Below are 26,513 nucleotides of genomic sequence, written 5' to 3'. Positions count from 1 at the left end.
TCAAGAGATAAGAAATTAGCATATGAGCCTCCTAGGTTTAACTTTCAACAAAGAATACCAAAAGAACAAAGAAAAATTGATGACCGTTAGCCATGACAGATTCACATTCCATTTAGGTTTACGAGACCGAGGTTCCTGCTATTGCTCAAGTGTAAGGGGAAGTCACACTAAATACTTGCCACTTTAGCCTATAGGAGCATTTTTTCTGATTTTTTTTTACTGTTTTTTAAGACTGCATACAAATATCCTGTATATTCTGGTTGTATTCTAATAAAGGGACTGAGAAATTATTATATATGGTCATTATATCATTGCTAAAACAACAAATCTAATGGTGGCCTAAGACTTTTACACAGAATATATATATATATATATATATATATATATATATATATATATATATATATATATATATATATATATATATATATATATATATATATATACACACATACATATATACAGCACTCACCGGTGTTTAGAAAAATGAAAATGAGCTTTTAATGTATCATTTAAAATACAAAGGATGATTGCATGACGTTTCGGTGCTGTACTGGCACCTTTATCAAATGTTCCCAAAGTAGAGGCAGTCCCAAGGTCAGTCCATCCTCAGAGTATTGTCCCACAACGAAAAGTAAAAACCTGTCTGACTGCAGCTCTTATATACCCTGTGTGATGATGAAAAGCCAAACACCTGTAGGGCTTGCCGACGTGCACGTCTCGCTGTATAGCACGTCACGTAAGAGCAACCCTCTAATTAACATGAATAACCGACTTTGTTCACGTAATGGGCCGCATGGCTAATTTACATATCAGCTGATGCGGTATAGTAGTGACGTCTGTGGGGGCGTGTAAGATGAAATGTCACTTCGTATGCTTGAAGATAAAAGACGGATATCGGCACATGAAGAAATGATTGTAACACTGTTGCGTGTTAGGCAGATTTACACAGTATCATGCTCCACTCTCTGCGGATGATTCCGTAGCATAAGCATATTAAGTCATATTCATTTAACGCACGATGTAGACACATCTCTATCCACAAGTAGCAGTACCAAGCACTTTTACCAGGTAACATCCGAGGGAATTAATGTGACAATATAAATCACACAAAATACTGAATAGGGAGTCTAACGCATGGTCATAAGCACTCTGTTTGTGCCTCTAGGAGAACTCGCTCCATCTTCATGCCCCACTTATAGCGGGTGACACCCAATATCAGAAATCATACTCCAGGATATGATACTCCTCGTCATGTTGAAAAAACCCATGTCATGCTTGGAAACAGGTATATAGGGCGACTAGTGAAGCGCAGGTATTGATGAAAAGTTTTTCATAGTTTGAACATAGGGTCGCGACCAGATGGTATCAGGGATAGCATAAAGAGTACGGAAAGAGACTGTAGTCAGATCAGGTTGCTCTTACGTGACGTGCTATACAGCGAGACGTGCACGTCGGCAAGCTTTACAGGTGTTTGGCTTTCCATCATCACACAGGGTATATAAGAGCTGCAGTCAGACAGGTTTTTACTTTTCGTTGTGGGACAATACTCTGAGGATGGACTGACCTTGGGACTGTCTCTACTTTGGGAACATTTGATAAAGGTGCCAGTACAGCACCGAAACGTCATGCAATCATCCTTTGTATTTTAAATGATACATTAAAAGCTCATTTTCATTTTTCTAAACACCGGTGAGTGCTGACTTTTTTGAACTTTGTCAATTTTTGACATTTGCACCCCGGTAGTTGTTAATTTTGATGTTAGGAGTGCAACACCTTTGGGGACTATATATCATCATCATCTATTTATTTATATAGCGCCGCCAAATTCCGTAGAGCTGGGTACAATGATAGGAGTATACAATGACAAGGATTTGTGATATATACAAAACTAAACAAATCTAGTACAGGAGGAAGAGGGCCCTGCTCCGGAGAGCTCACAGTCTACAGGATATATATTACCCGATTGTTAGTGCTGCTAATCTGTTGGTGCTCTACAAATAACTAATAATAATAATAATAATAAGTGTTGCTGTTGTGTTCTCGTGTTCCACAATAAATGCGACCTTCGGGTCTTACACCCATTCTGGATTTATGTCTTGTTATTATTTGGGTTTTAGGAAATGTAAGTTAATGTAATATATGTACAGTTATAGTAGTAGTTATTTCCACCTCACGAGGATAGGACATTTAATCCCTTAAGAGCATGCAATTTTAAACATCTTTCCAATTTGCTTCATTCTCTTGATATCCTTGGTTGAAAGGCATATCTAAATAGGCTCAGTAGCTGCTGATTGGTGCCTAAACATAGATGCCTCGTGTGATTGGCTAACCCATGTGCATTGCTTTTTTCCCAACAAAGATTATATGAAGAATGAAGCAAATTAAATAAAAGAAGTAATTTAGAATATTGTTTAAAATTGTATTCCCTATCTGAATCATGAAAGAAACAAATTGGGTTTTATGTCCCTTTAAGGTGGGGTGGCACCGAGGACAGTGGATGCAGAAGGTTAAGGAGTCACAAGAAGTCAAAGACAGACTAACATAAAGGTTAGGGAATACTCTGTGTTCAAAAAAGGGTGGCAAGATAGTAGGTACAGGGGAGACAGGACACTAAATTCAGGAAAAGGAAGGAAGATGTAGAGCAAAATTGTTTAGAGAAGATAATCATATAAAAAAATACTCTCTTATAAAAGCTCAAGTCTGCAATGCCCCATGACAAACTGATCATTTACCATCACTTCATTAAACATATCTCCCCCTCTTCCCTCCCAGCTGCACCCCTACAAGACAAACAGTTTGCTCCCTGTCTCACCCAGTTAGGCAAACACTCTGCAGTCACTTCTGGGATTAAGCCACCCAACCCTAATGCAAAACAGAGGCTTGAAACATAACACCTTACAGCTGCCACATATCGTCACAGCCCCTTACCTACACCTAGACAAAGGTGAGTGCCAGGTGACAGTACAGGCATGTCACAAATACAAGGTGACAGCAGCACAGATAACATGGTGGTGCACAAACACACAGGAAAGGCACAATACATGTTATAGATGCGCAGCAAGCAGACATATGTGTTTTCCACAAACATACCTAAATGCAAATGACTACTAGCATGTCAGTAAGGTGGCTTATAGCAACAGGGACCTGACGCACAGTCTGGGCGATCACACAGGCAAGTGAGGTCATGTAGCAGATTAACTAGGCCCTCGACAAATCTGTTTAAAAATTGAGAGCCAATAAAAATATTTAGGAGCTAAACATATTTTTAGGAGGCAGACATTGGTAGTTGTATATAGATATATGGAGAATAACACAAAAAGTTAGGAGCCAGGGGTAAAATTCTTGGAGCCAGTGGCTCCTGGGTTTGTAGAGCCTTGAACTAGGGGATATGAAAATGACATGTCTTATAGATGCACAGAGGAACACATTTTACACACACAGGATGTCAGCACTACACACATGAAACACAGGTACAGTACAGAGGCTGACAGGACCAGCTATACAGACAATCACATATATACAAATTCCCCTCACCACTGGCCTCATTTAGAGATACTGGAGTAGACCAGACTTGCACTGTCATTTTTTAGCATTGAAGTATTTTTTCAACTTTGCGACCAATCAGGGACAGCTATGCAGTAGGGTTAGGCTCATAAAGTCTGCAGTGTGTATTTACAATTCTCTGACTTGGAAAACCCACAATTTTTAGAATTTTAAATTACTAGGAAAATACGGGGCAAAATAAATAATGAAATATCATACAGGTACAAATCCGGAATTCCAAAATCCAAACGTTTTGTGCAATTCAAAAACCTTTTAATTCGCTCTTTTTTTTTTTTTTAAATAAAATTATCAAAAATTACTGTTTCCCTGCCTGAAAGTTACAATCGTCTCTGCGTGTGACTTTGGTTTGGTTTTTGTTTTCTAAAAATACAAATGCTAGTCGATGTTTATTTAAAACAAGTATTACCTTTCTGAGTTACAGTACTATCTTTCTGAGGGTACTATGTTTACAAAACTATTCAAAATGATATAAAAACACTACCTTTAGTTACATGTATAAGCTGTATAATGACATATAAATAGTCAAAATGACATAAGATATTGTTATCCATCCCCTCTCCAAACATTCCCATGTTACAGATGCAAATATATCTAAATCTAAACTATTCCGAAATCCAAACCTTTTCTGGTCCCAAGCAGTTTGGATAAATGGTTTTCTACCTGTATTGAACTTTTTTTAGCTACACATAAATGTACATATCACAATCTCACAGTATTGCATAAGAAAGAAATATATAGGGAGTGAAAGAGTTAAATTATAAAGTATAGCTGTGGTTATTTATAACCAGTGATACACTGTGGACAAAGAATAATTACTTAGATTAACATGAAGCAACCAAGTCACCTTGGTTACACAGTATTGCATATGTCACCGAGTAAGGTGGATGGGAAAACTTGCGGATAGGGGTTAGTAACAGAATTTGGTAGAATAAAGAGGGTAGTTTGGAGGATTCCTGAATATGGTATGTTAGTTATGTGAGAGATTATATAGCGCTTTGCAGTTTATGATCAGTATTTGGAATGTAAATCTGAATCTTTACATTGACATTAAACACTGAGGTTGTAATATAAAATATTTAATTGCATGTAGCAAAAAAAAACAACTTTTGTACACTTTTATTATTTGTTTTGTCCCATTTGCCTCTTTTCAATTCCCTTGAATTTCTGTAAAGTAATGGAAACCGCCTTGTTAGAAACCTAAGTTTCCATGATCTAATCGTTCCTGCGGACAATTAGGGGCAGATAAAGCACACTTCTTTATAGAAACTAAAGCTTTACAGAAACTTTAGCTCTACACTTATTTCTTTAACTAATTTAATTTAAAAAAATACATCCTATTATTCTCAAGCTAACCTTCTTTTAATACATTTTATCTAGCACTTGCTTGCTATTTAATGTCCCTTTAAGGGTGTTGGGTAAGAGACTGGCATAGCTTTGCTGCTGCCGCTAATTGCCTGAGCCAGGAGAAGCCATTTGTAATAAGTTTAAGAGGAAATAACGGGGCAAAGAACGCCACTAAAAATAACTTAAAGGGACAGTAAACACCAAAAATATTATTGTTTAAAAAGCTAGATAATCCCATTATTTACCATTCCCCAGTTTTGTATAACCAACACTGTTATAGAAATATACTTTTTACCTCTGTAATTACCTTGTATCTAAGCTTCTGCTGACTGCCTCCTTAGCTCTGATCTTTTGAAAGAATTGCATTTCAGGCAATTTGTGCTGACTCTTAAACAACTTCACGTGCGTGAGCACAATGTTATCTATATGAAGCACATGAACTAACGCCCTCTAGCTGTGAAAAAAATGTCAAATGCATTCAGATAAGAGTCGGCCTTTAAGAGCTTAGAAATTAGCATATGTGCCTACCTAGGTTTAGCTTTTTCAACTAAGAATAACAAGAGAACAAAGCAAAATTGATGATAAAAGTAAAATTAGAAAGTTGTTTACAATTACATTCTCTATCTTAAAGTGAATGTAAAGTTTCACGAATGAAAGCCCTGTATTTGAAAAATACTATTAAAAACAGGGGCACTTTCATTCATGAAAGTTTACATTTTAGCCGGGTTTTTTTTTTAAATACTTACCTTTTCATCCTTGCAAGCGTGGAACACCGGAGCAGCGATTTCCCGGCTCCCAGGTCGTCTCATCTTATTTCAGAAATGACAAATCCTGCTCCCTCCAATCACGGAGTGGCCTCAGGCAATGTTTGCTCTGGGGGGGGGGGTCGTGATTGGAGGAAGCCAGATTCGTCATTTCTAAAGTAAGAAGAGACGACTTGGGGGCGGGGGAATCGCTGCTCCGTTGTTCCACTCTTGCTAGGAATAAAAGGTAAGTATTTAAAAAAAACGGCTGCTATGTAAACTTGAATGAAATTGCCCCTGTTTTTAATAGTATTTTTAAAAACAGGTCTTTCTTTCGTGAAACTTTACAATCACTTTAATCATGAACGTTTAATTTGGACTTTACTATCCGTTTAACTTTTTCCATAGACAGAGCTGCTCACCGAAAACACCCATTCTGCTCTGAATGAGAATACAGCCAATGATTGCAGCATACACATGTATGCTTGCCAACTCTACCCTCATCTGTAGCGGCACAGGAGCACAAGTTTCACTATGTATTTAACCCCTAATAAGGACTTTATAAACACATAAAATGTTCTAACAAAATATACTATGTTATTTTAATGCTGCAGAATCTATTGGCGCTCTACAAATAACCGATGATAATATTTTTACACCAGATTGTCCCTTTAAACATGTGATGCCTGTTCCTGTGCACGATACAAATATTAGAGAGTTTAATATTTTGATTGCTATCTGAGATACGTGCATCAGACACATGTCACATACATGGTCATAGCACAAAGATAAAGGAAGCCACACACACACAGCAAGAATGCAAAGAGAGACGTCACATGTCCTGGTAACAGCTCAGATAAAAAAAACTGTTAAACCACAATATCCGACCACGGAAGCCATGTGACTTGCACAGCTCTTGGTTATATCAGTAAACCCCACTACATATACAACTGTAATTCTAGGCTTTGTCATATGATAAAACTGAAATGATACGGCAAACGCAGCACAATACAATACTCATTCCAATTGCTCCCTTAAAGGGACGCTAAACCCACATTTTTTCTTCCATAATTCAGATAGAGCATGCAATTTTAAGCAACTTTCTAATTTACTATTATCGATGTTTCTTCGTTCTCTTGCTATCTTTATTTAAAAAGCAGGAATGTGATGCATAGGAGCCGGCCCATTTTTGGTTGAGAACCTGGGTTATGATTGGTTATTGGTGGGTAAATGACAGCCTCCAATAAGCACTATCCATGGTGCTGAACCTAAAATAGGCTGGCTGCTAAGATTTACATTCCTGCTTTCAAAATAAAGATAGCAAGAGAACGAAGAAAAATTGATAACAGGAGCAAATTAGAAAGTTGTTTAAAATTGCATGCTCTATCTGAATCATGAAAGAAAAAATTTGGGTTCAGTGTCCCTTTAAAGGGACAGTTTACACCAGAATTGTTATTGTTTAAAACTATAGATAATGCTTTTACTAGCCATTGCCCAGCTTTGCACAACCAATATTGTTATATTAATATACTTTATAACCTTTAAACCTCTACTTTCTGCCTGTTTCTAAGCCACTACAGACAGCCTCTTATCACATGCTTTTTTATTTGCTTTTTCACAACATTGTGCTAACATCCATGGGTTGTGCACAACACAGCACAGCATTAATTGGATAAAATGCAAGTCATTAGTTAATAAATAAAAAGTCATGTGATCAGGGGGATGTCAGAAAAGACTTAGATACAAAGTAATCACAGAGGTAAAAAGTGTGCAAAACTGGGGAATGGGTAAAGGCATTATCTATTTTTTATTTTATTTTTTAAACAATAAAAAATTTGGCGTAGACTGTCCCTTTAAGAACATTTTTTAATTCAATTTAGGACAGGGCTTGCTAACCTGGGTGCCAGGGTGCAAATGACACTTAGAAAATGTTCCCTGCCTTGCTGCTTGGAAGAAGAGAGTCTTGGGGCTGACAGCTGCACCTATCCCCTTTGCACAGGTGCCTCTCCCAAGCTGTCTGTTTCCTCGGCCTCAGCGTTCTTCCCCTTCTCTTCTATTCTAACTCAGCAGATCTGGGCCCCAAGGTTGGGGTAAGTTAACAGTTATGTTTGTCCAAGGAAATCAGAGGGTTAAACCATTGCTGTGTGTTATGCAACACTGAGTTAACACTTTATTAATCCATGCGTGTTCTGGGCAAGCAAGGGTTACATTTTTGCAATATAACATTTCTACAGCAGTATTTGTGGCCGCCCAAAAAGTTCTGTCTCCTAGATGTTAAACAAGTTTGTCAAGCCATCTGGAATATTAAGGAGCCAAACACAATACTTAGGAGCAAAGAAAAGATTCCCATATCCCACAATTTGTTGGGCCTCTTTTTTATGCTATGTGTCTTGGAGTGTGAACAATGAGCTGGACAATGGTATCCCTTGAATGTGTTTCAAATGCTCTAACAGTTCTCACAAAATATATTTCATCGTTATTTGTTTGAGTTGGAATACGGGCGACAGGGGCTAGCTGGCCAGGGTTCTGACATTAGCTGTGATGTGCGCTTAAAGGAATAGTGTAGTCAAAATTAAACTTTCATGATTCAGAATGCAATTGTAAGCAACTTTCTTATTTACTCCTGTTATCAATTTTTCTTCGTTCTCTTACTATCTTTATTTAAAAAGCAGGAATGTAAAGCTTCGAAGCCAGACCATTTTAGGATCAGAACCCTGGACAGTGCTTGCTTATTGGTAGCTACATTAAGCAAACCAATAAGCAAGCATAACCCAGGTCTGAACCAAAAATGGGCCGGCTCCTAAGCTTTATATTCCTGCGTTTTAAATAAAGATAGCAAGAGAACGAAGAAAAAATTAATAGGAGTAAATTAGAAAGTTGCTTAGAATTGCCTGCTCTATCTGAATCATGAAAGAAAAAATTGTGTTTCGTATCCCTTTAATGCCGGTTGGTAAATCAGTCATTTCATGTTGCCGACCCTATATATCCCATTCCCAAACACTCTTGAGTTCCCTTTAAATCTTTGTCCTTATTATATATAGTGGAAGTCTATTGAATTAATGAACTAACCTTTATTTAAAGACGTGCCTACATACATTATTCCTGAACCAGCTACACTCCGATTTGAGATCATAACCAATGTTATGTTGCTATTTTTGTAAAAAAAAAAAAAATGCTTTCAGCTTGAGCTTTACAACCCCAGCATACTTGCATAGTATTCCTTGCCACGTGCATGCAAGCTGATTGGCAGGAATTCTCTGTGCACAGCACCAATTAGGGCTCAGATCACCACATGATGAGTGCAGGTGTTGCTGATCTTGGCCTTTTCTTTTAATTGTAGCTACTTCACAGTAATATGCTGGGCTGTACACCACACTAACATCACATTGCCTTCATTTAAGGAGACAGTAAAGTCAAAATTAAACTTTCATGATTCAGATGGAGCATGCAATTTTAAACAACGTTCCATTTCACTTTTATTATCTAATTTGTTTTGAACTCTTGGCAATCTTTGCTGAAGAATAAACCTAGGTAGGCTGATATGAGCTTAGGAGGGTCTTTAGCAGTCTATGGCAACAGTATTTGAAACAATGTATACAAAAACACTGCTGCCAGATGGCTATAGACATGTGAACGCTTCTGAGCTCATCTACAATTACTCCATAACAAAGGATACCAAGATAACTATGCACAATCCATTACAGAAGTAAATTGGGAAGTTGTTTAAAATGTCATGCTCTGTCCAGTCAATAAAGTTTAATTTTGACTTTACTGTCCCTTTAAACTTTTAATCCCGTTCTATTCCGTCATAATTACACTGGGCTTTAAAGCCGTTATGACGGAATAGAACGTCATAGCTAACCGCTGTCCTGAAGCCGTCTGTGCTTCCACGATTTGATCGCGGTCTGGAGGGCGTTCCTAGGGTTGTAGGGACGCCCCCCAGATGCAATCCAATAATTGAAATTGTGCGGTTTCAATTTGTCTACATCGGAACAGTTGTTCCGATGTAGTCACTTTAACCCTGTCGCGAAAGGATTAAAGAACTTTTAGCTGTGCCGCCACCTGCATAATACTGCTTTTCATTGGTCAAAACAGTGCTTTCCTGGTTGGTCAAGCGATACCAATTTGCAATCAAATTCTATCATATTAGACTTTATGATCCACACAATTGTTGTGTGTATATCCATAGAAATCCTCAGCACACAGTATTCCCACTGCAGCATGGGATTCTGGGTACATATATGCAAATGAGGACCTTTATGCATGTAAATGTATTTTAAATACAGTGCATCAGGCAGGGAAATGAGTGGTTTCCTATTAAGTTACATAGCATGAGGTGAGCAGTAAAGCACTGGCATTGTACACAGAGCACACATATTAGTACCATGATGTTGTCATGGGAGAATACAGCTATTTCAAACCAGCAGTGCACTTTTTATTTTAATTTTATTTTTTTAAGGAAAGCAAAGTTCTGAGTATAGTATAATGGTTTAAATGTAGTAGTACAAAAGGAGGCTAAGTAAAATGTTTACTTACATTATCAGACTCACAGTGTATAAGTATAAGCCATATGCACAGTGCACATACAACAGCATATTTGCCTCATGCGCGTTCAAATTCTATACTCATGAGGCAAATATGCGCGCACCCTACATATGTATAAGCCCCAAGCTCGCACCCAGTTTGTACACATTAGCACCCACCATACAGTGTATACACAAAATGCATAGTTACTTTCTATAACCACCTTGCATGTAAGGTCGTAGCCAAGTCCGGTGGTCCGGTTGTGTGTCCTGAGAGGTGACGGGCAGACTCCATTCGGGGCTCCGGACATGTCATCTGATGGGTCAGTGTGAGACCCGAACCAGGAACTAGGCGGAGATAAGATGAGACAGAAAGGAACAGGTGCAGCCACGCCCATCGCACGGATAACCACACCCACAAATAAAACACAACACGCCCACCTCGATGTGTTGTCTGGTTATACCACGCTGTCCCCTGTAAAGCCCCGCCCATTTCACTGTAGACCACGCCCTATGGTACTGCTGATCACGCCCATTTGTTGGAGCGGTCCCACCTACACTCTCTCTCAGCTGTTCTGAAGTGACAGTGACAGCATTGGTGGCGGTGACTATAAGGAGGATCAAGTGCCAAACTGGGCGGAGCGCCTGTGACGCCCATTTGTGTATTGAGAAGCAGCTTTAGCCTAACCTTTTGTGTTTTACTCCTGCAGCAACCTCATGTGCGGTCCTTTTATGCCATTTCCTGTCAAGTGTCTCTGTAATATTGAAAACGTAGTCATCACATTTTGTCATCACATTTTTCTTGCGTGACAACTTTTTTTTTTGGGGCTCTAAAAATATTTACTTTTTGAATATCTCTGTAGATGAAAATGTCATTATCTTGAATGCAAACCTTTGTTTTAATGACAGCATTCCAAAGTGCCTTGCAAGTGTGTGGGAGAGAGGTTATTTTTAAACCACCTCTCTTTTTTAATGATAGGTTAAAAATATAATGGAAAACGTTTTTGTTTGTTTTGCAGCTTATAAGCTCATAAACAGTGTGTGTGAGACTGGGCACAAAGCCACTAGGTTAATACACCCTGGTAGCTTTGGAAAATATCTCCTAGTGTGATTTGCATAGTCAGTGACAGGAGAAAATGTCATCACAGAAAGAAATTTACTGTAATATGCAAATGCTAGACATGTTATTTATATAAGAGCTTAAGCTGACGTTTACTTTTAGTTAACAAAAGGGTCAGTCTACTCCAGATTTGTTATTGTTTAAAAAAATAGATAATCCCTTTATTAAAGGGACAGTCAAGTCCAAAAAAAACTTTCATGATTTAAATAGGGCATGTAATTTTAAACAACTTCCCAATTTACTTTTATCACACATTTTGCTTTGTTCTTTTGGTATTCTTAGTTGAAAGCTAAACCTAGGAGGTTCATATGCTAATTTCTTAGACCTTGAAGACTGCCTCTAATCTGAATACATTTTGACCACTAGAGGGCATTAGTTCACATGTTTCATATAGATAACATTGAGCTCATGCACGTAAAGTGACCTAGGAGTGAGCACTGATTGGCTAAACTGCATATTCTTTGTCGAAAGCTAAAACTAGGAAGGCTCATATGCTAATTTCTAAGCCCTTGAAGGCAGCCTCTTATCTATATGGCACACTTGAACAAGCACTGTCTAGCTGTAAAAAACTGTCAAAATAAGATAACATTGTGCTCACTCCCCTAGAATTATTTATGAGTCACCACTGAATGGCTAAAATGCAAGTCTGTCAAAAGAACTGAAATAAGGGGGCAGTCAGCAGAGGCTTAGATACAAGATAATTACAGAGGTAAAACGTGTATTACTATAACTGTGTTGGATATGCAAAACTGGGGAATGGGTAATAAAGGGATTATCTTTGTTTTTAAACAACAAAAAATCTGGTGTTGACTGTCCCTTTAACCATTCCCCAGTTTTGCATACCCAACACAGTTATATTAATATACCCTTTTACCTCTGTGATTAGCTTGTATCTAAGCCTCTGCAGACGCTCGCCTTATTTCAGTCATTTTTACAGACTTGCATTTTAGCCATTCTAGGGGAGTGAGCGCAATGTTATCTTATGTTGACAGTTTTTTCAGCTAGACAGTGCTAGTTGAAGCGTGCCATATAGATAAGAGGCTGCCTTCAAGGGCTTAGAAATTAGCATATGAGCCTACCTAGTTTTAGCTTTCGACAAAGAATACCAAGAAAACAAAGCAAATAAAGTAAATTGGAAAGGTGTTTAAAATTGCATGCCCTATCTGAATCATGAAAGTTTATTTTTACTATACTGTCCCTTTAACATATTAATGAATTACATTTACAATAGATTATTTATAGAACATATCAAATAGAACATATCAAATAGATTAAATAAGAGACCCCAATAGTGTGTCACATTATCCATAGGGAGACTTCACAGATCTCTTGTTAGTTGAACATATTTCTCAGTTTGGGTGTGTATTTTTTTTCTTTTTCATTTGTCCACATCCTCCATAATGTGTTTTCTCCTAATCCGTAGGCCCCCCCCCCCCCCCCATAACTTCTGTCTGTTTTTATTTGTTCTCACATGCTTTTCTGTCCTCACAGTATTCACAGAATCACTCCTGTTACTCCTGTATATATACAGGGGAGAACTGTCAATTTTGCCCGGGTGCAAGTACAACCTAGTGGCTCAGGTATAGCAACCCCATTTCAAATATTACATTTGTTATTATATGGAAAACAAACTACTGAAGTGAAATATATAGAGAGGACAGAGAGGGCAATATTTTTTTATGGGTCTTTTTTGTGTGTTGCTCTACCCGCTGCACAATATTTAGCGCAGGTAGTCTACCCTAAATACCCTTTTACTTGCATCTACACAGCAGCCTTGTTTCTTGTTTAATTATGGGCTCCACTCCTGGCTTCATTTGGACATTCCCTATCGTGTGTAGAAGCCATTACTCATAACTTTCCTATTCTCCAAAATTTTTTACAAGTAGTCCAACAAAAATTAAAGAGGATTGCTGACCCACATTGTCACTAACCTTCTGTTTCCAAAGCACTAGATAATCCTGTCACTTCTTGATGCCCGCCAGATCCACCCTGTTTTCTATGTCTTCCTCTTAAAACCCTGTGTATCAAGTTATTTTTACTCTTTCTCTTCCTCTTTTCCTTGTACATACAAATTGGATTTAAGCACTTGAAGTGGAAACTCTCCTTTACTCTCATATATGTGTGTGGGATGTTTAGAGTATTTAAGAAAGTGGAAAGGAGTCATTTCAAAGGAAACCTCTAGGAAGCCAGCTACCACGCTCCCAATTGGACCCAGGTTCTCCATAATGGTCACCCTCACTCTCCCTGGCCAATCTATTTTTCAGAGAGGTGCACTGTCAAGGTTCTCACTTACTTGAAGATCTGGTGGTTCAAGTTTCTATGTTAAAGGGACAATAAACACTAAATAAATTTCATGCACCTCTCTCTAATCATGAGTGCTGACATTATGGAACATAGGTTACACTGCAGGTTTCTGAAGGAGAGTTGCTGCACATGTGCAAACACGTCAGCACTGGAATGTAGTGAAAGCTAGATTTCAACATGGTAGCATAAATGACTAGAGGGAGGCAGGGAATAACCTTAATACTATGCTTTTAGAACATTTTTAGTGAGTAATGTCTCTTTAAATAATTGTGCCATGTCTTAAGCAGAACATGTCACTTTGTGCATGTGGACCTATGCCATTTCACCTGTTAGAGATTGCATCATAACTGATGCAGCTTTCAGTTGCTTACCTGCATCATGGAATGTGTTCATTTTGCTGACCTTTGCCTTTCACTTGCCACTGAACCTGTTTTGCCTAATGTGACCCATTACCTGTCCTCCATCCTTGAGGTTTAATAAGAGGCTGATAAGAGTGTGTGTGTAATAGAGCCTGTTTGTGTGTGTGTGAGAGAGAGAGAGAGTAACTGTGTGTGAGTGTGTTTTTGTGTGTGTGAGAGAGAGAGAGTATCTGTGTGTGTGTGTGTGAGAGAGAGAGACTGTGTTTCTGTGTGTGTGAGAGATTATTTCTGTGTGTGTGTGAGAGAGAGACTGCTTCTGTGGCCCCAATTTATCAAAGGTCTTGCGGACCGGATCAGGTCCGCAAGACCTCACTAAATGCGGAGAGCAATACGCTCTCCGCATTTAACATTGCACCAGCAGCTCACAGGAGCTGCTGGTGCAACGCCGCGGCCAGCAGGGAGGTGTCAATCAACCCGATCATATTCGATCGGGTTGATTTCCGGCGATTCCTGTCCGCCTGCTCAGAGCAGGCGGACAGGGTTATGGAGCAGCGGTCTTTAGACCGCTGCTTCATAAGTTGTGTTTCTGGCGAGTCTGAAGACTCGCCAGAAACACAGGCCCTTCAAGCTCCTTACGGAGATTGGTAAATGGGCCTGTGTGTGTGAGAGAGTAACTGTGTGTGTGTGAGAGAGTATCTGTGTGTGAGAGAGAGAGAGAGAGAGAGAGACTGTGTTTCTGTGTGTGTGTTAGAGAGCCTGTTTCTGTGTGTGTGAGAGAGTAACTGTGTGTGTGTGTGAGAGAGTATCTGTGTGTGTGTGTGTGTGAGAGAGAGTGAGTATCTGTGTGTGTGTGAGAGAGAGTGAGTATCTGTGTGTGTGAGAGAGACTGTGTTTCTGTGTGTGTGAGAGAGATTGTTTGTGTGTGTGCATGCGTAAGAGAGCCAGTTTCTGTGTGTGAGAGGAAGCGTGAGTATGTGTGTGTTTGTTGTGTGTGAGAGAGAATATCTGGGTGTATGCGCATGAGACTGAGTATTTATATGTGTGAGAGAGACTGTGTTTCTGTGTGTGTGAGAGATTGTTTCTGTGTGTGTGTGTGTGTGCATAAAAGAGCCTGTTTCCATGTAGGAGAGAAAGCGTATCTCTCTGTGTGTGTGTGTGTGTATTTGTGTGTGTGAGAGAGTATCTAGGTGTGTGTGTGTGAGAGAGAGACTGTGTTTCTGTGTGTGTAAGAGAGCCCGTTTCTGTGTGTGTGTGTGAGAGAGAGAGAGAGTAACTGTGTGTGTGTGTGTGAGAAAGAGTATCTGGGTGTGTGAGAGAGACTGTGTCTCTGTTTGTTTGCAAGAGATTGTTTCTGTGTGTGTACGTAACTGAGCCTGTTTCCTGCGCAAGAGAAAGCGTGAATTCCTTTGTGCGTGAATGTTTCTGTATGTGTGTGTGTGTGTATGTGATTTCTTATGTGTGAGAGAGTCTGTTGTTCTGTGTGTGTGAGAGATTGTTTCTGTGTGTGTGTGTGCATAAAAGAGCCTGTTTCCATGTAGGAGAGAAAGCGTATCTCTCTGTGTGTGTGTGTGTGTGTGTATTTGTGTGTGTGAGAGAGTATCTAGGTGTGTGTGTGTGAGAGAGAGACTGTGTTTCTGTGTGTGTAAGAGAGCCTGTTTCTGTGTGTGTGTGTGAGAGAGAGAGAGAGTAACTGTGTGTGTGTGTGTGAGAAAGAGTATCTGGGTGTGTGAGAGAGACTGTGTCTCTGTTTGTTTGCAAGAGATTGTTTCTGTGTGTGTACGTAACTGAGCCTGTTTCCTGCGCGAGAGAAAGCGTGAATACCTTTGTGCGTGAATGTTTCTGTATGTGTGTGTGTGTGTATGTGATTTCTTATGTGTGAGAGAGTCTGTTGTTCTGTGTGTGAGAGATTGATTCTGTGTGTGCATGCGTAGAGAGCCAGTTTCTGTGTGTTAGAGAAAGAGTTAGTATCTGCGCGTTTGTTGTGTGTGAGAGAGTATCTGGATGTGTGTACGTGAGAGAGAGTTTCTGGGTGTATGCGCTTGAGAGTGGGTATCTGTATGTGTGAGAGAGACTGTGTTTCTGTGTGTGTGAGAGATTGTTTCTGTGTGTGTGTCCATAAAACAGCCTGTTTCCATGTGTGAGAGAAAGCGTATCTGTGTGTGTATTTTTGTGTGTTTGAAAGAGTATCTGTGTGTGTGTTGGAGTACATTTCTGTGTGTGTGTGTGAGAGAGACTGTGTTTCTGTGTGTGTGTGTGTGTGTGTGTGTGTGTGTGTGTAAGATAGCCTGTTTCTGTGCGTGAGAGAGAGTAACTGTATGTGAGTTTGTTTTTATGTGTGTGTGTGAGAGAGTATCTGGGTGTGTGGGTGTGCGTAACTGAGCCTGTTTCCGTGTGTGAGAGAAAGCGTGAATATCTTGCGTGAGTGTTTGTGTATGTGATTTATTAACTTTGCAAGATTCTCCAGTTTGACTACACCGAAGTACACTGAGTGCACCAACATTTTAGTTACTTGGTTAAAGGGAACATTGCTGGGCAGGCACAGCTTTGTCAAAGAGTAGGGCAGTGTAGGTGCAAACAGCATGATGTGCATACAGCTACACACAAAAAGTACACACCCATAAATTTATATATATGTATACAGAAATGTTTACATGCACATGCTTATACACACACACATACACCATATAACATGTGCACAGTTTCTGTGGTCACAGGTAAACAAACCTAAAATGTGCACTTTGGGGCTTCTGTGTAGGGTTGCTAATTGTGTTCCATAAAAATACCGGACAACATAAAGGTGATAGGGCACAAGTCATTTGATTCCCTTGGTTGGTAGTAACATAAACTTCAATAATTTTACATTTTTGGTTACCAGTAACACACATGCACAGTACAGATGTGACCCCTTGACTGCCAGAAGTACACACACACCTCAATGATTTAACACCCACATTGCTGCCTGTAACATATTTAATAGAAATAATATAGTTTCACTTTTTTGAGCCATAATTGAATTGTCAACATTCCTCTTGACAATCCCACTGCCTCCTCTGCAAAACAATTTCTGTAACTCATTTCCTCTTTCGGTCTGTCACAATGGACTGACTCTCCCTCTAACAAAGATGGTCACTCCCTTGATCTGATCTTTAGCTATCGATGCACTATTTCAGACATCACAAACTCCCCTTTTTCTCTTTCTGACCATCATCTCCTCACTTGCAACATCTCATTCCTCCCTACAACTCTCCCTCCTTCTACCCCGCACACCAAACTGATCATTAGCAACAGCTCACTAGTTCTCTCAAACCTCCCCTCTCATCCATCTCCTCCTTTTCCTGCTCTGCCCAATCTATCTGCCATTATATTTCCACCCTTACATTGGTCCTTGACAATCTGTCCCCTCCTACCATAGCTCGGAAATCACACACTCACTCTCAGCCCTGGCATACTCCTCTGACACGGTACCTACGCAGATGTTCCCGTACTGCTGAGCGGCACTGGAGAAAATCTCGGAGTTCAGCTGACTTTCTTCACTTCAAGTTCATCTTGAACTCCTACTACTCTGCCCTTAATCTTTATAAGCAACATTACTTCTCTACTCTTATCTCTACTCTACTCTTTCTTCAAACCCGAAATGTCTGTTCTCCACTTTCAATACTCTTCTCCGACCACCCCACCTCCTAATACAACTTCTCTGTCAGCTCAAGATTTTGCCAGCCACTTCAATAACAAAATTGATTCCATCAGAAACAAAATCAGCTCCCAACATACTTCCATTCTCTCACCCCCTCAAAAGCTTGCAATCAACCAAAACCCACATAGCCATAAATGTATCTCTTTCGCCCCTGTTACTGAGGAAGAAGTTTCTGCAATTATACTGTGCTCTCACCTCACTACCTGTCCCCTCTACCCCATCCCCTCACAGCTACTCCCCTCCCTCTCTTCTACACTTACCTCTATACTCACACACATTTTCAACCTCTCCCTCAGCACTGCTATATTTCCCTCATCTCTTAAACATGCACTGGTCACACCTATCCTCAAAAAACCTTCTCTCGATCCAACCTCCCCAGCCAACTACCACCCTTTTTCCCTACTCCCTCTTGCCTCAAAGCTTCTTGAAAAGCTGGTATATGCACGCCTATCCCAGTTCCTTACATTAAACTCCCTCCTTGACCTGGATTTCGCCCCCATCACTCCACAGAGACAGCAATCGTTAGGGTTACCAATGACCTACTTACAGCAAAATCCAAAGGCCACTTCTGTCTGCTTATCCTCCTTCATCTTTCTGCAGCCTTTTATACTGTTGAGCACCCTCTTTTGCTCCAAACCCTCCAATCCTTCTGCATTTGTGACACAGCCCTTTCGTGGTTCTCTTTCTACCTGTCTAACCGTACCTTTAGTGTAGCCTTCTCTGGGGCTTCCTCTGCCCCATCACCACTTTCTGTACCGCAAGGCTCTGTCCTTGGTCCCCTTCTCTTCTCAATCTACACATCATCATTAGGTTCCTTAAAAGTCCCATGGATTTATATATCATTTGTATGCCGACGACACCAAAATCTACCTTTCTGCACCAGACCTATCTCCTTCCTTGCTAACCCGTGTAACTAACTTTCTTTCTCACATCTCTTCTTGGATGTCCTCTCACTACCTTAAGCTAAATCTCTCCAAAACTGAGCTCCTTATTTTCCCTCCTTCATCTAAAATCTACATCCCTCCATCTCTCTATAACTGTTGACAACTCCATCATTACCCCTACCCCGCATACCCGATGTCTTGGGGTCACATTTGACTCAGATTTTTCTTTCACTCCTCACATTCAGTCCTTGGCTAAATTTTGCCGCTTCCCCTTAAAAACATCTTTAAAATTAGACATTTCCTTACACAAGACACAACTAAGATTTTAATTAACTCTCTAATCCTTTCCCGCCTTGACTACTGAAAATCCGTCCTCTCTGGTCTCCCTAGCTGCCGCCTAGCTCCTTTACAATCCATAATGAATGCCTCTGTCAGGCTCATCTTTCTTACACATAACGTCTGCCAATCCCTTCACTGGCTTCCTCTTGCCTCGAGGATAAAACACAAAATTCTGACTCTGACATACAATGCCCTCAACTGCACTGCTCCCCCTATATCTCAGACCTTGTCTCCAGATACTCTCCCTCCCGCCCCCTTCGCTCTGCTCATGACCTCCTACTCTACTCCTCTTTTGTTACCTCCTCACATTTCCGTTTACAGGACTTCTCCAGACTCCCATCTTGTGTAACTCTCTGCCTCGCTCCATAAGACTCTCCCCTAGTTTTGAAATCTTCAAGCACTCCCTAAAGACTCAACTGTTCAGGGATGCATACAACCTACACTAAACTTTCCTAATACCAGTTCCTCTCCTCCATTTCTATCCGCCATGAACCCACTTAGCATGTAAGCCTAAGAGCCCAACTGTTTGCATATCACCTTCATAAGAGCTGACTGCAACAGTGCGACTCTCGGCAGGGCCCTCTACCCATTTGATCCCTATAAATGTTACCTTGTATACCACCTATGTTTATAACGCTGCGTAATCTGTTGGCGCTCTACAAATAACCGATAATGATAATAATAGGAGTCTTTTTACACTTAGGGGACTTAAAAAACGCATTTAAGTGTCCAGTAATTTTGTATAGATTTTACTGGAAAGCCTGCTAAAATACTGGACAGTCCAGTTGGATATTGGACACCTGGCAACCCTATTTCTGTGGGTGGAAAAATAAAGTATCCAGAACTCAAAAGAGCCCTCTGAGGGGGAGAACAGCAGAACGAGGGAACACTGCAACCTAAATCTAGTCCTGTGCCACTTGATACACATTATTTGTGTGTTTAATAGCTATTAATTTAAGGTTTCTAAAATATTCATCTGTGGCCCTGTTTGTTAGGAAGTTAGTCATCACTGCCTTAAACATTTTTACTTGACCACTGTGGACACTGATAAAAGGTGACGTAAAAAGCTTATTGTATTGTGCATACTGTAGATGACCCTAGATGGCTATTTACTGTGCACACCAAGCACATCTCTCGTGCACCAGCCCTGATTCCATCTTGCAAAAAAGAGCACAAAATCGTTATCTGTGTCATTAATCTGTCTTTTTTGTAATCCATTAAAAAAATGTGCAGGATTATCAACAAACAAAACTGAGGTTTACCGAGTACATCATAAGTTGAAGGGCCAGTATTTTGATTCTTTTAAAGGGATATTAAACAATATGAGATTGTAATATAGACTGTTTAATTATGTGTTATTAAAAAAACCTTTGCAATAAACCTTTATTATTTATTTTGTATATGTTACTGTAATTTAACTTTTTTTTTAAAGTTTTTCTAAATTCCAGTGTTTCTATAAAGTAAAAGGCATCACCATGTTTGAACTTAAAGGGACAGTAAACGTAAAAATAATGTTACATAATTCTGCATTGTGCTGAATTATGTAACATTATCTTAGCAATAGCTTGAAAAAAAAAAAGATTTTAGAGTTATTAGTCCTCCAAAGTGATACCTTTTTTTTCTCTCCAGACTCTTCTGGTCAGGTATTCTTTTCAAAAGTGATTGGCAGGCGCCCGATCGCACTATTGAATTAAATGTAGCGCGCTCCCACTACCAGAGCAGGAGTGTGCTACATTTAGTTCAATACGTGATCGGGTGCCTGGGAATCGCTTTTAAAATGAAGACCTGATCAGAAGAGCCTGGAGAGAAAACAAGGTATCATAACTCTAAAATCTTTTAAATTACAGAAACGTATACAAAATAAATAATAAAGGTATAACCATGGGGGGATAAAAACTCTGAATCTTGTTTTTTCACGCTGTCGCTAAGATTATGTTACATAATTCTACACTATGAGGCCTATGTATCAAAGGTCTTACGGATCTGATCCAACAGTGCGGATCAGGTCCGCAAGACCTCGCTGAATGTGGAGAGCAATACGCTCTCCGTATTTAGCATTGCACCAGCAGCTCACAAGAGTTGCTGGTGCAACTCCGCCCCCTGCAGACTCGCGGCCAATCGGCCGCCAGCAGGGAGGTGTCAATCAACCTTAGATCGGGTTGAATTGTGGCGCTTCCTGTCCGCATGCTCAGAGCAGGCGGACAGCATTATGGAGCACCGGTCTTTAGACCGCTGCTTCATAACTGCTGCTTCTGGTGAGTCTGAAGACTCGCCAGAAACACGGGCCAACAAGCTCCATACGGAGCTTGATAAATGGGCCTCCATTTGCAGAATTATTTAACATAATTTTTTACGTTTATTGTCCCTTTACGTTTTCTGTCTATCTTTCCTGCTGAGAACATTTAGGGACAAATATAAAACAGGCAATAAAAGACACTGTGCAAAAATGGCTGTGTAGGGCATAGAATTGTTAATGTTTTTATCTAAAATGGTTTCCACGTTACCTTGTTTATTTTGTATCCCTATATGTCCTCAGCAAAAGAGAGTACTTAAAAAGTATAAACATGGTGGCACCATTTATTTTTTAAAACCTTATCACCAAGGTTACAAGTTTTGCGCTATACTGGGTGCGTAAATAACTAAAAAAAAAGGGGCTTTATCGCACTTTCCATAGCGCTGCCATTACAAGTTACTGAAAAACCTTCTCTTGTTGTGCGGTATGGTGCGAAAAGCTCCATACCGCACAAAAGTCAAGGCCTGACTTGACGTGCTCGTGCACCCTTTCCCCCATAGACAGCAATGGAGAGAAAGTGTTAGAAAAAAACTAACACCTGCAATCGCGGAATGGAGATCGCCATAACGCAACCCCATTGATGTCTATGGGAAAAAGAAAGTTATGTTAAAACCTAACACCCTAACATAAACCCCTAGTCTAAATACCCCTAATGCGCCGCCCCCCCAACATCGCCGACACTAAATAAAATGATTAACCCCTAATCCGCCACCCCCAACATCGCCAACACTAAATAAATCTATTAACCCTTAAACCGCTGGCCCCCCACATCACTACTAATAAAATAAACCGATTAACCCATAAACCACCGGCACCCCACATGGCAACTACTAAACTAAACCTATTAACCCCTAAACCGCTGGTCCCCCACATCGCAACACACTAAATTAAACTACCATGGTTCAGTAAGAGCATGCTATTTTAAGCAACTTTCCCATTTACTTCTATTATCAATTTTAATTCGTTCTCTTGCTATCTTTATTTGAAAAAGCTGAAATGTAAGGTTAGGAGCCGGGCCATTTTTGGTTCAGCACCTGGGTAGGGCTTGCACCAATCAGCAAGTGCTACCCAGGTGCTTAAACAAAAATGGACCGGCTCCTAACCTTACATTTCTGCTTTTTCAATAAAAAGATACCAAAAGAACAAAGAAAAAATAATAATAGGAGTAAATTAGAAAGTTGCTTAAAACTGCATGCCCTATCTGAATTATGAAAGAAAAAATGGGTTTAGTAACCCTTTTACAGTAAGCCCCTTATAATCATACTTTTTAATAAGTAGATTCACTTAGCTTACCCTAATTATTTTAAATTCTAATGTGATCCCCGACGTAAATAAAGTTACCACCAAAATCACTTACCGTGAATCCAATACCCACTGTGGAAGAGAACGATCCAGGGAGGAATTTTCCCTGGTCAAACTGCACAAGTAGTGATGTCTTCCCGACACAGCTGTCCCCAACTAGGATAGTCTGAACAAGAGAAAGAGACAAGACAGAGGGATCGATATAACGCTAGATGTTAGAGAAATTAGGGGATGCATTTGAACAACAGCTGAAGGAAGTTTTAGAAGCAGAAAAGTGGGATCTCTAGAGAGGTAATAGGCACAGTTAGGGAATGACATATAAATGATTAGGATAAGTGTTAAGTCGGCTCTAAGGTATTTGCAGGTCCGTACCTTAGCCCGCACTAAGAAGAATACAGGCAGTAGCGCTACTGAAATCGTAGGGTGCGCTATGGACAGTTCTATGCCTGGACTAGTTGTGGAAGCTTAAATTCTTACACATTTAGAAGAAATTTCACCATGATGGGACCACCAGCTAGGTGGGGACTGTATTTGGAAGGAGTTCTAGGAATATTTTTGGTCCAGTTATAGGAGTAGCCTAGGAGAAAACTATATAGTCAACATGCACCTACCCATGTATTACCAACGAGCAGACCATTTACTACTTCTAAGGCTCCACTCTCATCCATACTCCCTCACCACCCCAGGTCCACCCCTTAGCCACTGTCATGTGAGCCTAAGGGCTTATCTTGCTCCTAAATGCAACACCTGCTCCAGACCAAGCCCTCCTACTGGCTGTAAATCTGACACTTTCCAAAAGTATGTCAATAACCACAATCTTATAGGCAGGTTCTCATAAAGAGACACTAAAGTTATTTTGGGCTAGATTTAGATTATGAGTGCTATTTATTGCTCCCGCTCACACATGAAGTTCGCTAGAAGTAAGATTTTTGTCCTGTGTTGGGTAGCGTGAGTATTACAAGTTGAAAGTAAAACGTTTTTACACAAGGAATGCATATAAAAAGCTGAATTTTGAATATTGCGACCGAGTTAATGTATTCCCCCATAGACTTCAATGGAGAGCGAAACATGTTTTCTCAAATGCGCTAAACCAACATGAAATATTAATATTTCATGTTCCAATGTTCTTCACATAGCAATATTTCAATATATAACTGTCCCTAATTGGCCACAGCAGAGAAGGTAACCTAAGTTATAACATGGCAGCTCCCATTATTTTATAGACACTAAGAGGCCTATTTATCAAAGGTTTGTCGGACCTGGAGGCCTATTTATCAAGTCGTCAACTATGCTGCATTCGCCGGCACCAATACTCTCGCCTAACGTCGCAGACCTGAATATGATCTCCATATTTATCAAAAAAGCTGTCAAAAAGCCATGCACCAAGTACAGGGTTATGAGCAGTGGACTGTTGTTAACTAACAGTCATCGATCTCGCTGCTATTCGGCTTTTTCCCAACTTTATTTATAGCCTGTCACTAAACACTGCCACTATACTAAAATGTATAACCCCTATCCCGCCTCTCCCGGACCCCGCTGCAACTAAATTAAGTTATTAACCCCTATCCCGCCGCTCCCGGAGCCCACCGCAACTCTAATAAAGTTATTAACCCCTATACCACCGCTCCCAGAGCCCACCGCAACTCTAATAAAGTTATTAACCCCTATTCCGCCGCACCCCGACACCGCTGCAACTAACTAAATGTATTAACCTCTATCCCGCCGCTCCCGGAGCTCACCGCAACTAAATAAATGTATTAACCCCTGGCCTCCCACATCACTACCACTTAATAAACCTATTAACCCCTAAACCACAAGCCCCCCATAAACTAAATTAAGCTATTAACCCATAAACCTAACAACCCGCTAACTTTACATTATAATTACCTCATCCCTATCTTATAATAAATTTAAACTTACCTTTAGAATTAAATTAAACTATATAAAACTACTAATTAACCTACCCTAGCTATTATACTAAAATTACATTAAACTATATTAAACTATTAATGAACCTACCCTATTATACTAAAATTACATTAAACTATATTAAACTACTAATTAACCTAACCTAACTGTTATACTAAAATTACATTAAACTATATTAAACTATTAATTAACCTACCTTAACTATTATACTACAATTACATTAAACTAACAATTAAATTAACTATATTACATATTTAAAAACCTAAGCCAGGGGTGTCCAAACTTTGCTCTCCAGAGGTTTTGGAACTACATTTCCCATGATGCTCAGCTAGATAAAATGCTGGCTGAGCATCATCGGAAATGTAGTTCCAAAACCTCTGGAGAGCAAAGTTTGGACACCCCTGACCTAAGCCTACTCAAGTTATTTAAATCTGCAATAAAGAATGACTAAGTTACAAAACATAACAACTAAGTTACAAAAAATAAAAAAACACTAAGTTACAGAAAATAAAAAATAAATTATCAAATATTCAAACTAATTACACCTAATCTAATAGCCCTATCAAAATAAAAAATCCCCCCAAAATAAAAAAAAACTCTAGCCTACAATAAACTACCAATGGCCCTTAAAAGGGCCTTTTGCGGGGCATTGCCCCAAAAAAATCAGCTCTTTTACCTGTAAATAAAAATACAAACACCCCTCTCATTAGTAAAACCCACCACCCACACAACCAACCCCCCCCAAATAAAAACCCATCTAAAAAACCTAAGCTCCCCATTGCCCTGAAAAGGGCATTTGTATGGGCATTGCCCTTAAAAGGGCATTTAGCTCTTTTTCCGCCCAAAGTCCCTAACCTAAAAATAAAACCCACCCAATAAACTCTTAAAAAACCTAACACTAATCTCCGAAGATCCACTTACAATTTTTGAAGACCCGACATCCATCCTCAACGAAGCGGCAGAAGTCATCAGCGAAGCCGGCAGAAGTTTTCCTCCAAGCGGGCCGAAGTCTTCATCCAAGCGGGCAGAAGTCTTCATCCAGACGGCATCTTCTATCTTCATCCATCCAGCGCGGAGCGGCTCCATCTTCAAGACATCCGGCAAGAAGTATCCTCTTCTTACGATCGCCGCTGAAGAATTAAGTTTCCTTTAAATGACGTCATCCAAGATGGCGTCTCTTAGATTCCAATTGGCTGATATAATTCTATCAGCCAATCGGAATCAAGGTGGAAAAAATCCTATTGGCTGTTGCAATCAGCCAATAGGATTGAGCTTTCATCCTATTGGCTGATTGGAATAGCCAATAGAATGCAAGCTCAATCCTATTGGCTGATTGGATCAGCCAATAGGATGAAAGCCCAATCCTATTGGCTGATTGCAACAGCCAATAGGATTTTTCCACCTTAATTCCTATTGGCTGATAGAATTCTATCAGCCAATCGGAATCTAAGAAACGCCATCTTGGATGACGTCATTTAAAGGAAACTTCATTCTTCAGCGGCGATCGTAAGAAGAGGATTCTCCGCATTCGGATGTCTTGAAGATGGAGCCGCTCAGCGCCGGATGGATGAAGATAAAAGATGCTGTCTGTATGAAGACTTCTGCCAGCTTGGATGAAGACTTCGGCCCGCTTGGAGGAAGACTTTTGCCGGCTTCACTGAAGACTTCTGCCGCTTCGTTGAGGATGGATGTAGGGTCTTCAAAAACTGTAAGTGGATCTTCGGGGGTTAGTGTTAGTTTTTTTTTAAAGGGACCCTAAACACCTTCTGTTTTCATTTAATTATTATTTTTTTAAAAACATTTTGTTTTAGTTTTAAACATTATTTGTTTCTCCATATTTTTATCTTGCTTCTGGTCAATTATCTTTTATTTTGAATTTTACCACTAAACCACCGCCTACTGAATGCGATGGTAGCCGCCATGTTGTAACGCACGTTGTATGGGATAATATGCCGACTCAATGTGCATATTGTGTTATCTTTATCACTAAGCTGTGTCACCATTCTACCCCTCTCTCTAAGCTCCCAGAGTCCCGCTCAAGCCATACATTTTTTTCTTTACTTTCAGAGTTTGTTTAGATTGGACCCTTTGAAAATCTTATCCTTAGTTTTT

At 39.9% G+C, this 26,513-nt stretch overlaps 1 protein-coding gene across 6 annotated transcripts in view; it reads right to left on the bottom strand.

Moving 5' to 3' along the window:
* RAB37 (RAB37, member RAS oncogene family) overlaps positions 1-26,513 on the bottom strand; it is a 147,251-nt gene that overhangs the window by 53,231 nt on the left and 67,507 nt on the right. Inside the window, exon 1 of one of the 6 annotated variants that reach the window (XM_053708868.1) lies at positions 10,402-10,605. The exons of 1 other annotated variant lie outside the window; for it this stretch is intronic. In XM_053708868.1, the coding sequence (XP_053564843.1) occupies positions 10,402-10,575 (174 nt within the window). In that variant the 5' untranslated portion in view covers positions 10,576-10,605. Of the gene's footprint in view, positions 1-10,388; positions 10,606-26,513 lie in introns of those variants that run through there. 4 more of the 6 variants (XM_053708865.1, XM_053708864.1, XM_053708863.1 and 1 more) reach the window with 4 other exon arrangements.

The sequence above is a fragment of the Bombina bombina genome, chromosome 1 (genome assembly GCF_027579735.1).
Source record: "Bombina bombina isolate aBomBom1 chromosome 1, aBomBom1.pri, whole genome shotgun sequence".
Classification (NCBI taxonomy): Eukaryota; Metazoa; Chordata; class Amphibia; order Anura; family Bombinatoridae; genus Bombina; species Bombina bombina.
Note: the sequence above shows the minus strand (reverse complement) of the source record. Positions and strands in the feature narration are given on the sequence as shown.